General features: G+C 38.2%; 1 protein-coding gene and 1 pseudogene across 1 annotated transcript in view; both read right to left on the minus strand.

Annotated features, from left to right (window-relative positions):
• LOC149286979 (poly [ADP-ribose] polymerase tankyrase-1-like) overlaps nt 1-17,104 on the minus strand; it is a 120,706-nt gene that overhangs the window by 27,924 nt on the left and 75,678 nt on the right. Inside the window, exons 6-11 of the mRNA XM_089493581.1 lie at nt 12,739-12,833; nt 6,046-6,112; nt 3,679-3,865; nt 2,674-2,795; nt 1,558-1,649; nt 462-540 (exon numbers count right to left, since the gene is read on the minus strand). Of these exons, the coding sequence (XP_089349707.1) occupies nt 462-540; nt 1,558-1,649; nt 2,674-2,795; nt 3,679-3,865; nt 6,046-6,112; nt 12,739-12,833 (642 nt within the window). The remainder of the gene's footprint in view (nt 1-461; nt 541-1,557; nt 1,650-2,673; nt 2,796-3,678; nt 3,866-6,045; nt 6,113-12,738; nt 12,834-17,104) is intronic.
• LOC149286980 (U6atac minor spliceosomal RNA) lies at nt 12,404-12,518 on the minus strand (annotated as a pseudogene).

Consider the following 17,104-nt stretch of genomic DNA (forward strand, 5'->3'; position numbering starts at 1 on the left):
CATAAAAGCTGCATGCCCTTGAGGTACTATTGGAATTTAATACAAATGCACTGACCTAATATTCTAATTCCAAATTTCACTTAAAGGGAAAGGGGGAGCTAAATTCCAAAGCAAAAGATGGAAAGCCACAACATCCTTCTAATGGCTAGTTCAAATGCTTCATTGGTCTATGTGGGATACAACATATTGTAAGGAAGATAGAAGCATAACTTAGGTAATGTTATATTATCCCCTTAATGACAAAGCCCGTACATGTACGGGCTCAAAATGCATTGTTTTCCATGGGTTTAGGGACTTAAGGGGTTAAAAGTTAATGTATAAGTTAGCAAATGTTGTTTTACTTGCACTGATTGCTATGAACAATTTTATTTATTCTGATGAATAATTGGAAAGCATGTTCTTTTTTGACTTGTGTATACGTGGAATACTTGAATGTGGGACACGATGAGTAAAGTGCATACCTTTGCTCCATGTTTATGCAGCACCTCCAAAACATCATTATGTGCTCTTTCAGCGGCTACATGCAGTGGTGTCATGAAACTAACACATAGAAAGACAAAAAAGAAACAAACATGTAACCAGCTTCTTGGTGATAAGAAAGTTCCTGTGTAACACGACCTCTAGATTGTAAGCTCCTTTGAGCAGGGCCATCATCATCTCTTGTTCCGTAAATCAAATTGTTATGTTATATACTACTTGTTATATCTGGCCTACCCATCCTACAGCGCTATGGAATATGATGGCTCTATATAAAAGAAATAATAATAATACTGACATGGAAATACAGAGCCTGTTTACGCAAGAGACTTACAATATCTAGGCAATGCTTTAGGGACTATCCTTAGGGAAGTCCCAATCCTTGTCCATCGTATCCCTTAAGGTCCCTTATCATTGATCCACAAGACCAGATATTAGTATAGGAAGTAAGTTGATAAACACCATTTTTAAATCTTATTTCCCAGCAATTGCTTTCATTAAATGAACATCTCACACTGTTCTGTGCACGTTTCCTTTAGACATAGTTACCTTATAAGCAAAAAAAAATCTGATTAAAAAGGCATACTGTTTACTGTTCTGCAGAATAGGATGAAAATTGTGTTTAATGGTCTGAATATTCCCAAATGACTGATCAATAGTTTTTCTTAACTTTCTGCATCATATATTTTGGAAATTACTGTCCACCTATATATATTGATGGTTTAAAATGTCCTGCGCCTTATATGTCCTGAAACAAAACACTAGAGGAGTTAGTTGGAAATCACAGTTGAATAGAGACATAGCAACAACATAAAACTCGCTCTGGTCCTCTAGTGCAAACAAAGTAAAATAACCCTGGTCCTTAATGTGTTAATCTGTAAACATTTAATTGGTTGTAAACAATGAAGGAAAATGAAGGTGTCTGACTATTGAATATACTTACATTACAGAGGTAGGGAGAAGTACAGTGTGGTGGGAGGAGGGTAAGGAGTACAGAGGGTGAGTGAGTGTCAAGATTTCAAGAGCTTAATATGGAACTAAGAATTTATTATATAGAAAAATAGATACATAAGAACATACTCTTTATTTTTCTCATTGACGTTGGCTCCTTTCCTAAGTAGTAACTCTGTTATCTGTTTTCGTTTTGGATGCAAGGAGGCTACGGCACAGTGCTGTAAAGGGAACAACAAACGCATTAATGAAAATATTGGAAAGAAATGCAACTAAGGCTAGGATGAAAAAAGTTAAACTCAAAGCGTCTAATGGCACACTTAGATTTTTCAGCAGTTTATATATCTTAGTTATAAATTCCACAGGCATCCTGACTGCAAAGCACACAGATGGAATGCTTCAGCCATTTGTCAAATGTCTGGCTCTGATTCACAAGGAGCCGAGCAAAATGCAACAGGGTGATCAATGGAAAATTATGCTCCTCTGAAAACAATTTCGATTTTATAACTGCAGTGCCAAGGATGAGCAATGCCTATGTCATCTAGGCAAGCAAGAAGCCAGAGAATAAATTGTCTCCTTGGTACACTAGGCTGAAACCATGCATCGCCTACAGAAAAACAAACTCTGTTAGGCTCTAAAAAACATATCTCACATTAACAACATACCGACGCGGAGAGCAGAATTTTTTATTTTTTTTTTAACTTTAGGAATAGTGATCTTTTTTAAAAAATTCAATTTTGGACGTAAAAACATTGTGACTATAATATATGTACCTCTACATGAATGTAAATATCAACTTGATCATTTTTATTCATACCCATATAGACACACTATATATGTTTTCACCACTGATCCTTATGTGATTGCCAACAGTGAAAACATTATCCTGTTTCACTTTCTTCCATGCATATTATTTCTCTCAATTTTAGGAATTGGGCAGGAGAATAAGCATTCTGTGGGTGAAACACCCTGGGACAGCAGAACCTCAGCCTCGCTCAGCCTGCCACGACATCATGCTGCTGCCCACAGTATCCCAGTGCGTGAAAACTTGGTAAATAAGAGATGGTGTATTCTAATCCACTAGTACGCGGATGATTGCCTCACTTATTAAAAATTAGGCGGACGAGAAACAAAACTGCTGTAGCAAATCCTATGGGTTCTATCATCCAAATGGATGAGGAATGAAAATGAGTTTAAATCGTGTCATCATAGCTCCATACCAAGAGCTGTGCCATCTGTTCTTACCAATGCTGTCTCGTGTGACTGCGGTTGTTTAAAATTGATGATCTCTAAAGCGAGCGACTTTTTCACTTTCGCCAGGTCTGCCTCCCTCGCAGCTTGCAGCAAAGAATGTCCTTTAAATTCATCTGAAAAGAAAAATGGATGCCTGTGTGAAGACCTTTCCTCTTCTTCAAATACAGAACTAAGACTCTACAATCTTGACAGAAAATGTCTGTTCTAAGTGAGATGTTACCCACACAGCTCTTGGTGCCGTTAATGAATTAATGCCATTGGTTTTACATATTTTTCTGTAATTAACACTTTTGAATATGTTGCTACTTCTTCTCTGTATAGTTAAGGCCAGTGGCATGCGCTGACGAAGGCACAGCTGACTCATCTTCTTTCCCCAGACCTTAAAGGGTAACTTATACTACAAATATCAGATTCAGAAAAAGTTTCCACAAATATTGTGCAGTTTTTTTTTTTCAAACTGTTCTAGTTTTGCATAATATAATACTTTCAGGGAACTGCATATTACACATTTGTATGTGTTCTAACTAAAATGTTATCGTAGCCAAAGCGATCAAGACCTGATTCGGCCTTCATCACATTGCCAGGCACTTTCAATAATGAAAGTTTATGAAGGAAGAGATTTTATTACCATTGTCATAAAGAATAAGCTCAGTGCGGCATTTCAGCTGGGAAACTCATCCAAAATATCAAGCCTGACAACAACTGCAGCCTACAAAACTGCAGATAAAGGTAGATTATTTTAAGAAAATGAAATAAAACCAGGTTTTGTCCTAAGACTACCCAACTTTACTGTATTTCAAGTGGACATCTCATTTAAAGTGACACAATGATATTTAGGCAAATCCTAGTGAGGACCCAATGAGGTGGATGGCTCAAACTTGTCCCCAGTGAGCCAGACAACCAAATTTATGCCCACCGGCATAAGCATGTGGTGTGAAATGTGTATTACTCAAAACCACACAACACAATGGAAAACAGAACGATCAGAACACGTACATGTTAACCTTTCTTTAAGCTCTGGAGTAGGAGCCATATCAACAGCACTCTTTCCGTGGCAATTGACTATGGTTGGATCTGCACCATGGCTCAACAACAAGGAGCAGACTTCAACTCGATTCTTGGAGGCAGCTTCATGCAATGGTGTAAACTGCCAGAGATCCGTGGCATTAACACAAGCTCCATGCTGGGAAAAAAAGTGTTTACTAAGCAGAGAGACAAAAACATATAAACCCACTGTGATATCAACAGGGACATGTTTTCAAACAATAAGGAAAAAAAGAAATACAAACCACTAGAATGCGGATATAGCCTACATCTTTTTTGCAATCCAATTTATGCCAGGCGAATGCTAAATATTTTCTGCAAACCACCTACAATAGCTTTGGAGAACATGAATTGCTCAATTCACTACTTTTAAATTGTATTTGTTGTGGCTAGATTAATTAACACTGCCTGCAAGGACTACAGAAATGCTCATAGGTTTTGTTAAAGCCCTGCTCCCTAGACCAGGGCCGTCCAGCACGCAGCCCGCCGGACCTTGAGGTGCGGCCCGTGCGAGATCCGCAGGCAGGGCAACCGGGATCGCAGAATCGCAAGGCCCCTGCTGCTTTCCTGTGGGTTGCTCGCACAGCAGTGTCTTTTGTACTTCACGGGCGAAGCGGAATGCAGCAGAGTCACGTGAATTTATGTCACATCACACGACTCTGCTCCATTCCTGCTTCCGCTGTTCGGCAGAAGAGAAGTTGCTCGCGAGCTACACAGTCGGAAGCAGCAGCCCCTGCATAAGTCTGCGAGTGAGAGATCTGCAGTGCAGATGGTTGGGGTTGTATGCATGATTGAGGGATTGAATTTGTGAATGAATGAGTATATAAATGAGTGTATAAGTGATATCACAGATGACCCCATTCTGCTGGCAGAGTCAATACACGAGGGAGCAGCTAGCCAGATTTCAGCATGTATTGGCAGACTTTGAATGATAGGAGCGTGATTGCCAACAGCAATCACAGTCCTATCATGCCAAGGTTCCAGCATTTACTGGTTGCCTGGGCATGATAGGAGTGTGATTGATGTTAGCAATTTATATATATATATATATATATATATATATATATATATATATATATATATATATATATATATATATATATATATATATAAATTGTTATTGTATTTTATTGTCCAATTTTGGCGTGATTGTTAACAGCAATCACACTCCTATCATGCCCAGGTAACAAGTACATGTTGGAATTTGTGTGTGCTGTTAATCATATTTATGTATATATTAATATTGTTATTTAATTTGTTCGTACAATTTTGGTGTGATTGTTAACAGCAATCACACTCCTATCATGCCCAGGCGACCAGTACATGTTGGAATTTGTGCCTGCTGTTAATCATATTTATGTATATATTAATATTATTTAATTTGTTTGTACAATTTCGGTGTGTGTCATTTATTAAAAGTGTGGGTTTTTTCAATTTATTTTATTTTTAAAGATTGGGGGTAATTTTCTGTTTCGATCCAGAATTTTCATTTTGGTGCATCCCTAGAATAAATAGAACTATTTAATTTTTATGTATCCAGAGATAAAATGCCCTCCTGAATTTGTAGTCACGTCGGAGGACAAAACTTTCTAGGCCCAGAAATCAGTGAGAGGCATTGTAAAGGATTTTGTGTCATTTACAGGAAAAACTTGGACACCCCTGCCCTAGACCATACTCTGTGTCCTTTTTGGTCACTTGAAATGTTCAGGATGCATGTCATCCTGCATTACATTTAATTATAGTTTAATCCAGGGCATAAGGAATAAAAAAGGTACCAAAGTATGTTAGAGAATTTAAAATCTCACTGTAATGGGTATGAAATGCGGCATTGTAAGAAAACTGTAAAGAATCAATGCATCCAAAGATCTACCTACGGCCCATTAGCATGTAGTAATGATCTTGCTAAATTTTAAGAAATCAGTTTTGACAGCTTAATAGTAATGATAAAAGTAATAATATTAATAGTTACAACACTGTGCATCCCAAAATGTCAGATAGGGACCCTTTCAAGTGATAGTGGGTAGAGGTGTTTACCAAGTTTGTTATGTCTTAACCTATTGGCTATTTATGTAATTTGATTGTGACATTTAGAAGAACAACCCGTTCTATTCATGCAACTTTTTAGTAAACACAGTTTCATTATGGTTTTATACACATTACTTTTATATTCAGGGCTGTAAGAACAGCATCACGATTGGGGTTGGGTGGACAGTAGAGAGACTTTGGTCTCGAAAAGGGACATTTGGAAGAAATACTATAAGTTTAACACAAATCATGCTTTAAAAATAACAAATCATATTCATTTATATAGAAGCTCACCTTTAGCAGTAGTTCTGTGACCTCAAAGTGTCCATAGGAGCATGCATTATGCAGTGGCACAAGTCCTCTAAAAATGTAAAGGAAAAATATAAAAGCTTTGCACTTCTGCTATGGTGAAGTTAGATCAATCAGCAACAATAACAACAATCCAGACAAAAAGTGTAGGATATGCGCATCATTTTTCATCATGTAATTCCTAATATGATTTGCCTTATTGGTTTTTGTATACTTTTTTCTACTATATGATGATCAGTTGATTGATTCATAATACAAGTGTTTTCTTGGATATTCTACTCCAATTGCCATAGCCAAAACCAATTTCTTTGAACAGACTTGAATATCCACTATTGAAGCGCTTTTTGCAATGGAATTGAAAGGCAATAAAGACGTACAAGCCAGAATTGGTGCTACAAAACTTTAAATGGAAAATCTCACCTTGTTACATAGTAAGTTAATTAAATGCAGAATGATAAAAACATCTCCTAAAAATGAACTTGAGAGCTAAGATTCAGTGTGAAGTACCGGTATTTCACGCTTACAGGACCCCGTGATCAGATTACAAACGTCTGACAGCTTCTTTTCTACTAACAAAAAGCACGCTGCAGTGGAACACTTCCATTACTAATCTGAACGCAGTCCCCCCCCCCCCCCACTGCGCTGCAGAAATCTCCACAACCCACTAGAGTGACTGATTTCACAGGCACAGAAATCTTTTGATGGTAAATTAATTGGTTCATTTGCTAGACTGCTGTTACTAAACTGATCATGCAACACCTTACACTGATTGCCTACTTATAGAGCAAGTGACAATGAAGTTCACATAACTGCAACTATTAATATTCTTGGCACAGTTACATATCGTTGGCTTCAGCCACCTCTTTTTACAGTATTATACATTTGTATTATCAGCTACTGGGTTTTGGGGACTGTTATACAGAATGTCATCATAGGTCTACTTTTAGGAGATAGTTTGTTTTTACATAAAATATCACTGCATATTGACAGATTATAGTGTTTTCACATATTTCTGTAAATAGTGTAGGGACCAGATCATCTCTGATCACATAATTCTGGCTGGATGCCCATTTTGACCTTCAGTCAAATAATATACTGATAAAATTAAATACATTTTGCTTTACTGAACCGTCACTACTTGCAGTATAAGAAAATGTGTTCACTAAATATTGTAATAGTTTTAGAGATGTTTAGTTTAGAAGTTTCCTTGGTGGAAGCTAAAGCAGGTGTCAGCCTATTACATGATCACCATTATATAATCATATTCTTGTCATGAGGTTCTCTCTTTATGACAATGGCTGTTTTAACATTTCTGCGGTGTTTTCTTTGGATGTCATTTTAATTATATCATTTCATTTACTATATATAAAAAAAGTATAAAATATGGTAACAAATTGAGAAAAAAAGGACCCTTTCTGACATTTACTTGAAAAATCTTTTACTCGTTATGGGGCAATAAGCACAAGTAGCGTTTTCTTATTTCAAAACCATTTTTTTTTCCAAATCTGGTAATTCTGCCCCCCCCATTATGCAATTTACCCCATAAAACCATATATTTTTGAAGACTAGACACCCCAGGGTATTTCAAATGCTGGTATTTTAATTCTTTCCATGCACTTATTCTACCACCAGTTTTTGTCAAACTTTATGGACTTTTTGCATTATTTTCCCCCCACACACATATTCCTTAAGGTAAGGATTTACAGGCCTTGGTATATGTCACTTTCACACAACACCCCAATATGTGTTCAGCAACACCTCAAAGTGTACAGTGATACCACCCATGCATGGGTTTGTCTGACTGGGGGCAAAAAGGGCCACATTTGACACATGCACATTTTTCAATGTTGAACGTTGACATTTGGTGATCTTGTGCCCATGCCCTACTTGGTACATTTTTGAGTCTGGCCAACTCAATGTGCCCAATAAACCCATACATTTCTGAGAACTAGACACCCCAGGGAATTTCAAATACTGGTATTTTAACTTTTTCCATGCACACATTTTACCACCAGCCTTTGTCAAAGTTTGCAGTGGTATTTGTTGTGTATTTTTCCCCACACACATTGTACTTTAGTTATGAATTTACAGCTCCTGGTATATGTCGCTATCACACAATACCCCTATATCTCCTAAGTACAGTGATACCCACCATGCATGTTTGTCGGGTTTGGGGGCTAAAAGGCCACATTTGGGAAGTGTGCATTTTTCTAATTGGAATTTTGACGATAACGCTAATTTAAGGTCTTATTCATAAAAATAAACTATATATACTAATACCATATATACTATAATAAAAAATATTTATATTATCTCCTAAAACGGGCGTTGGCCGCCATACATTATACGGCAGACGCTGACGCCTCAGGGAGGGCTGATGCTGATCTCTGTGTTGCTGAATGCCTCGACATCGAGGCATTACAGCAACACTGCTTGGTTAAAGAAAGCGACCGTAGATTGCTTTCTACACCCTCTTAAAGTCATGTACGGTCAATTGTTGTCTAGTGGTTAACCCAATTTACAAGAGCTGCCTAAAACCTAACAACAAGCAACAATTGATAAATAGTGAAGTGGATTTAGGGAAAGATTTGCTATGTTATACAATAATAATGACCCCCCCCAACTATATTTATCAAAACAATTAACAAATTGTGTACATTGATTTTGTAAATCTAGTTTTTTTGTTTGTTTATTGTGACATCAATTAACACAATTGTGTTTTCCCCCCTCAAAACACAATGTCTATCCTTTCACACGATAATGGATATTAGCACACATTAGCGTTATATGAAGAAGTAAAATAATCAAACAGTAATGATGTAAAACTGAATATCATTATTTGACCTCTTGGCAGGTGAGAAATGCTGAACATGATGAATGTTAAGTAGTTTATGTCGGACCCAAATACCTTAGGAACTCAACAAGTCAGCAAAACTTCACTACAAAATCACAATTTCCTCATCTAACACTGCAGGGAATGCTTTATCAGCAGTCAGTGAGTTACATATGCAAAATATCTACTTTATTGTTAGGAAAGTAGACATTTAACTGAAAAAGTACGTGCATTACTCAATAGAACAGGAAAAAGTCTATATGCAGTACGAATATATTCTGCAAAAATTCTAACCTACCTGCCATGGAACTTGTTTTCGTTGACATTCCTGGTGGCACATACAGAGAGATAGCACTGTATACTAGGTAGGGCAGCGACAAATAAAAGGTTAAACCTAATCCTCCCTCCCTAGTGTTTGTTCCTGTCCTACACAGGTAGGGGTTCTACGCCTCTGGAGGAGGAAGCAAGTCGTCGTTTGCTGTTTGGAAGCCAGATTAGATTTTTTTTAAGGATGTTTTTTTTTTTTACTATAGCCCCAATGTAAGGCATCATGCTGGTAGGATAGTTTATATTTTGTTGCGTATGGCCTTTTTTTCTCTATGCTTTGCTGGCTGCTGTTCCTCAGAGTATGCCAAGATGTCCGATAACAGTGGGACAGAGACTGCAGCCCAGGATGATGCCCATATGAAGGCTTCCTCTAAGACCAAGCACCAGGTGTGTTCCATATGCAAGAAGACCTTCTTAGAAGTTGTGCTCTGTGTGCTCTTCTGCCAAACAGGAATCCATGGTGGAATTCACCTCCTGGCTGAAAGAGTTCCAGTCAACCTTTGAACATCTCAAGACTAGTACATCACCCTGCCCAGTCTCCAGTGTTGCCTCAAGATTGTTCGCTCCAGCAGGAGGATGAATCTGGTACTTCTTTAGAGGCGGCCCTGCTTCTGTACTTCTCTCCCTCTTCGGAAGACGAGAGGGAGGTCAAAGAAGGTGCCTCTCTCTTCCTGGTAGACAAGCTTATTTCAGCTGTCACAAGTACTTTGGACATGGGTCAGCAGTTGGTTTCCAAGAAGTCAAATTAATTTCTGAGATCTGCGAGACCTTCCCTGTGCTCGACTCTCTGGCGGCTATCAGAAGAGTTAAGAAACTTTTTCCTTTCAAGTCTAAGGGTGAAGAAAGCTGGGCCACTCCTTGAGTGGATGGTTCGGTGGCTAAGCCACTGGAAAGACATTCCTTTTGAAGAAGCTTCCCACTTCAAAAATCTTATGGAGAAGAAAATGTATGCAACTAACTTCTGTCCATAATTGCCACTGTTTCCACAGCCAGGGATGTTAAGGTCTGGCTCCAACAAGTCCTTTAACATCTGTCGGCTATCCCTGGGTCCGAACAAGTGGCGAGGAATATCTCGGATACCTGCTTGGCTATTGAGTTTATTTCCAATGCTGCTATCGAATCAGAATCTCTCAAGGAGAACCCTATTGCTTAACCCCTTAATGACAAAGCCCATACATGTACGGGCTCACAATGCATTGTTTTCAATGGGTTTTGGGACCGCCCATTGTCCTTAAGGCATTTTCTGCAGACAATACTTTCAAGAATAGTTTCTGCAGTATTCCCTTTTAGGGAAAAGATCTATTTGGCTTTGAACTGGAAAACATCTGAGAAGTAAGAATAGGTCACTTAGATATCAGGTAGATACTGTTTGGTACATGTATGCTTGTGATAACATTGGGGACTTGATTACCCCAGAGTTATTAGCCTACAATGTACCATAACATCAGAATATGACATATTATATAAGACAGGAGTTCGCTGCCTGGTTTTACAACCCAGCTCCTTACGCGTAAAGTGCCTAATGGAGCTACACACTCCCCTCCCCACATGATAGTAAATGGGCATCTCCCAGAAAGGAAGGAAGAAAATTCCTTTTAGAATCTTGCACTCAATTAGAATTTGAATCAGAGAAATATGCTGAATTTCCTTTATTGGACACCATTTGACAAGTGACTGAAACTGGAGATTCCCATGGATTTTTCTTTTGTTTTCTGTACGTTTTGTATGTATGTATGTATGTATTTTTGTATATCCTCTGTAACCAAAGCACTGTGGCCATTTATTATTCAGATAGAATTCATTAATTTTATATTGTATCTGTATGGTCTAAATATTAACTAATGAGTTTAGAGGATAGTTATCACATTACCATTTTCGAATTGGCAAGTTTTACTTTTCTGAACTAATTTGGTTTTTATAGGCTTTGAGCGGTTCAGGGGGTTAATATCCTTAGGTATTTGTTAAGACAGCAAAAAAGTTTTGGTGTTGTAACAAGATTGGGTTAAGAGAGGCTAATTAACACACCTTTAGTATAGCACGAATATAATAATAAAATACTAAAAAAAGGATTTATGTGATGTCAATAACTAAGTACCAATCAATTAGGAGTCTGTGGCTCTACCACCATCATGTATATAATATTTATATCTATTGGCACAAGACCACCGATTAAAACAAGTGGACCACCTTTAAAAAGCTTCTTTATTTTTACAGGCACACAAGTTTGGGAGCAGAACTCGTACTATTAAAATTGTTCTTTAGCTGTCATGTTTAGCAATGCTTGCAATTGCCAAAACAAACCTGCTTGACTTGTTACATTGAAAATCTCCCAGGATTCTGTAAGATTTACTAAAAACATGAGTATGTTTTTCAAGAGCTAATCTTTCTGCCAGGGGGGAATCCATGGCTAGTGCATTGGATGACCAAGACATGTAAGTAACAAGAAGTACACCCCCCTGAAAAGTCAAAATGTAATAAGTAAATGAGTGTTATCACAACACTGTTACTTCTATATAACTATTAGGCTATATGATTTACAACATCATGGGCATCTTTAATCCACTTTTTATTTTCCATTTAGCCAATGAAGGTGTAGAAGACTTGGGGTCCGGCAGCATGAAATTATATTATCTGGACTGTATTCACTAAAGGGCACATACCAAGACATTTTGAACAATGATATGGGTCCAACTTTGTGTGAACAATTTGGCACTTTTCTGTTCCACCTTGACTGTGCCCTGGTGCACAAAGCAAGGTCCATAAAGATATCTAATCCAGAGTTTGGTGTGAAGGAACTCGACTGGCTCACACAAAGCCCTGACCTTAACCCCATTGAACACCTTTGAGATGAATTAGAATCGAGATTGAGAGCCAGGCCTTCTAATTCAACATCAGCAACTGACCTCAAATGTTCTACAGGATAATGGACAAAATATTCCACAGAAACACTCCAAAATCTCAAGGAACCCCTTCCAAGAGGAGTGGATAGCTGCAAAGCAGGATCAACTACGTATTAATATCTATGTATTTACAATGAGATGTCATAAAAGTCCCTCTTGGTGTAATGCTCAAGTGTCCCAAAACCTGTATTAGCAAATTAAAAAATAAATATGACATTTACAATTGAGTTGTCTCAATCCATCATTTTCTCAGTGGTCCCTTGGTGATGCTTAACAACACAAAATATGCCAATGGTCTGAGACTGCCGTATACCTCGACCCTGTGTGTGTTGCAAAGGTCACAAGAAACATATTCCATCCTTCGCAAGGGAAGTGCTGTCTCTATGTCAACTTAACAAAACACCAATGCTTTTAAAATAGAGTAACTCTGCTTTGTTACAATTTCTTTTTTTGGATGTTTAATTCAATACTATGATTGACAAGGTTCCTCTCTGCGAGGTAAACTAATGAAGTCTTAGTCTCATGGCATAGCGATAAACGTCATTATAAAATCATTATAAAGTTCGGATATTCTTACAGACGAAAGTTGTCACATTTAATCCTTAACTTTCAACATACCCTTTGTCTTTCGCATGAACATCAGCACCATGTTGGAGCAGAAGCTGGACAATTCGAACTCTGTTATAGCCGGCTGCGAGGTGTAGTGGTGTAGACTAAAAAACAAAATGGTACATTTTTATTTCGAAGTATATTTACTATTTTTAACAATATGTAGAAGAACCCACTACCTGTCTTGTTTCCATATATAAATGTATATCAATAAAAAATAGTATAATGAAAGCCAGATTAATCAAAACAAGTTGGTGGTACGCTAAAAAAATAAATGAATACAAGGTGAAGGACATGTGACTCTTAGATGTTTTGAATATGATTTTAACCTATTTGGTATATATATATATATACATACATAATATACACATCGATCAGCCATAATATTATGACCACTGGCAGGTGACATAAATAACACTGATAATCTTGTTATCATGGAACCTGACAGTAGCAGGAAGTGAACATTCAGTTCTCATAGTTGATGCGTTAGAAATAGGAAAAATGTGCAAGAGTAGGGATCTGCGCGACTTTTTTTTTTTTTTCTTTCCAGTCTCATTTATTCATAAAACTGCCTGACACTTCCACCGGGGCTTCTATGACCAGGAACACCCCACAAGAGCTGCAGCTTTGGAGATGCTCTGACCCAGTCATCTGCGCGACTTTGACAAGGGCCAATTTGTGATGGCTAGATGACTGGGTCAGAGCATCTCCAAAGCTGCAGCTCTTGTGGGGTGTTCCTGGTCATAGAAGCCCCGGTGGAAGTGTCAGGCAGTGGCAGAGGATGTCTGCATGCATTGCCCACCGGCTGCCAGAAGGGAAGATCCAGGTCCCTTGCAGCGCCGCGGGGGATGTTCCTCTCTGGCAGCCGATGAATGCCTGCGCAATGCGAGTAGACAACCTCTGCTGATGCCGGCACTTCCGCTGGGGACTTCTATGGTGGAGAGCCACGTGACGTGTTCTTCCGGGGGTCCATCATAGAAGCCTGAGTGTCAGCAGCTGTGGAGGTTGTCTACTCGCGCAGACATCCACCGGGTGCTAGAGAGGGGATACAAGGTCTCCTGCAACACTGCAGAGGATCTGGATCCTAGTGTTATAGTCACTATACGACGAGTAGTATTTTTCGGAGCATTTGCTCTGAAAAAACCCTCATCTTATATTCGATAAAATAGATTCAACTAATCGATAATGAAAATTGATTGCAGACACAACTGCCAGAAGAATTGTTTTGGACACAAAAGAAAAACCCACAGGTAACCTTATGAGAAATACAGGCTGCTCTGGAAAGAGATGGTGAGCAAAAATTAGCTGTATAGTCGAGTTCCACACAAAAGCTGTGCATGGGATGCTCTTGGACTTTTCAGCATGACAATGACCCTAAGCACAAGGCTAAGTTGATTGTCCCAGTGGTTACAGCAGAAAAGGTTAAGGTTCTGGAGTGGCCATCAGTCTCCTGACCTTAACATCATCAAGCCACTCTGGGGTAATCTCAAATGGGTGGTTCATGCAAGACGACCAAAGATTTTGCATGACCTGGAGGCATTTTGCTATGATGAATGGGCAGCTATACCAGCTGCAAGAATTTGGGTCCTCAGACAACTATTACAAAAGACTGCATGCTGTCATTTATGCTCTAGGGAGAAATACACAGTATTAAGAACTAAGGGTATGCAGCCTTTTGAACAGGGGTTATTTCATTTATTTTTTTCTTTGTTGCCATGTTTTGTCTTTTGGTTGTGCAATTCTGTTATAACCTACAGCTGAATATGAATCAATGTGATATATGAATGTTTTGTTTTAAAATGGTACATATATAATACCAATTCTCCAAGGGTATGCAAACTTTTGAGCACAACTATTAATTGTGATAACGCTAAAGTATTCATCCCATATTATCTGTGCATTGTGCAGGGCTCAGCTAATTGAAGATACTTAAAGGGCCATCTCCTTTCAAAAAAAGTAGTTTGTAGTTATCAGTCTAATCGTGACAGCAGCATGCCACGGCCCATACCACAGAAACATGATAAAGTGATATTCTGTCAGACATAATTGAACCATGATTCTCAGCATAAAAGATATATAAAAAGCTCAAACTATTACAGTAAAATATCTGTCAGCATGTTTAGCTTAGCATTGCCATTAAACAGATGGCAGTTGTTCCTTTTACAATTTTTTTCCTTCTTCATAAAAGGTACTACAGATCTGACAAGTTGTAGACTAGAATTTCAAGGAAAAGCTGCTAATTGGGAACAATACATATGTTACAACATAGTATATGGATTACTTAGCAAATATACCGTAGGAGAGCTACTGGATTGTTGTTTTTTTGTTAGTTTTTTTACTTTAAGTACATTTATACATTATATATGAAGGAAATATAGTCTTAAGAATAAGCAGAAATGGGCAATATGCATGTAGCTATACTTTACAGAATAAAAAGGGCATATGTTTAATTAATAGGGGTTTAAACTGTAAACCAGGACCAACGCAGAGGCAGCTCAGTGGCACTGCATATTAGTGTTGATTTTACAGTTTATGGCTACGCTTTTCAATAACCCTCACAGAGACCGTAAATCCTCAAATTATTGATAGACAAAATAAAAAAGGTAAGTTAACTCTTTTACATTTTCAAAACAGAAGCTGAAATTCATATTTTTCAAAACATAGTGTTTATATGTATCAAGATGACATCCTACTGGGATATTCACCTGCATTCACAGCAAGGTCAATTCAGCAAATTACAATGGAATACACTAAATTATAGTAATAATAAATCGCAAAGCAGCTTTGGAGGTAAGCCACTGATACTTTCCATCCAGTATTTTATTTTTTGATCAATGGTAAAACAGATGTAATTTACCAACTCAGGACAATAATCTAGCTGCTGGACTAAAGGCACTTATCTTTCAAACTGCAGTGTGATTAATACAAATGACCAGATAAACCTTACGAGAAATACATGAATCAGAAATAATGTCTAAAACAATGTAAAATAATTTCTATAGTATCTATGAAATATTGCTGGCTGAAATTTAAACAAAAAAATAGTTGAAGGTAGTAGTTGAAGATGAATTTTGCTTTGATATTGATTTTGTTTTCACAATAGTGTCAATACTACAGTTCAATGACTGAGACCCTCTAGGCATCTACAGCAGTTAAGCAGTTCAGAAATAAAGAGAACAGCAGCAACTACAGGGAGTTTGTTTTTCCAGAAAAACCATCACCCTCTTGTGTTTATAACTCCCAATGTGTAATTTCCATATTTATGAAACTAGTTCAAAGTCTCCCAAAGAGCCCTTTGATATACCGTATTTACTCGATTATAAGACTAGGTTTTTTCCAGAGCAAATGCTATGAAAAATATCCCTCGTCTTATATTCGAAGTCATCTTCTAATCAGACCTCAAAATAGAGGTCTGACTACAAGACTAAGATCCAGATCCCCTGCAGCACTGCAGGGAGCCTGGATCTTCCTCTCTGGCAGCCGGTGGGCGTTTGTGCAACGCGCGCAGACAACCTCCGCTGCTGCCGGCACTTCCCCTGGGGCGTCTATGACGGAGCAGCGGCATGACATGACCTTACGGTGCTCAGTCACAGAAGCAGAGGAGGTTGTCTGCGTGCATTGCACAGACCTTCACCGGGTGCCTCACTAGACACCAGGGAGTCTGAAGCACGGGGGGGGTTTATAATGGTTTTCTGGAGGAAGAGTGGCATATAAGGGGTTAAAAGGCATATCTGGAGGGGGCAAATAGGGGGGTTAAAAGGGATGTCAGGGAGGCAGAGTGGTATACATGGGTGTATAAGGCATATCTGGGGCGCAGAGTTGCATATAGGGGTTTATAAGGCATATCTGGGGGTAGATGTGCATAACTGGGACAGAGTGGCAAATAAAAGGAAACAAAATTTTTTCTCAATCAGTTTTCTTTTAAATATGAAAAAATAGTTTACATGTGAATTAATATTTACTAGTAAATATTTTTCCTATAGGGTAGTCTTATATCCTGGCCTTTTCTGTTTTTTTCTAAATTAATATTCCAATTTTGGCTGTCTTATAATTGAGCAAATATGGTATATTTAAAATACTGGTGTCTAGCCACACACTACTTTAAACAATAATCTGAAGCAGAGAGTGAAGAATACAGTACATCTTTCCCCACTTTCTTTCCAGTCACTGGCTTTGAAATCAACATGCAGAAAAGGGATATCATCTCAATAGCTGCTTGACATTATCTGTCAAGTCAGTGAGCTACAGGAGCAATTCCTTTAGCCAATAGCTTATTTTCTGCGACTGTAGAGGCACTCAGAAGAATGGAATTTTTCTAGATAAAAGATTAATTTTGGCACTTCTCTCATTCTTAAAGAGCTTCTGTGAGGTTATG

This window comes from Sceloporus occidentalis, unplaced genomic scaffold (assembly GCF_023333645.1).
Source record: "Sceloporus occidentalis isolate IW3139 unplaced genomic scaffold, rSceOcc1.0.p SCAF_65, whole genome shotgun sequence".
Lineage (NCBI taxonomy): Eukaryota > Metazoa > Chordata > Lepidosauria > Squamata > Phrynosomatidae > Sceloporus > Sceloporus occidentalis.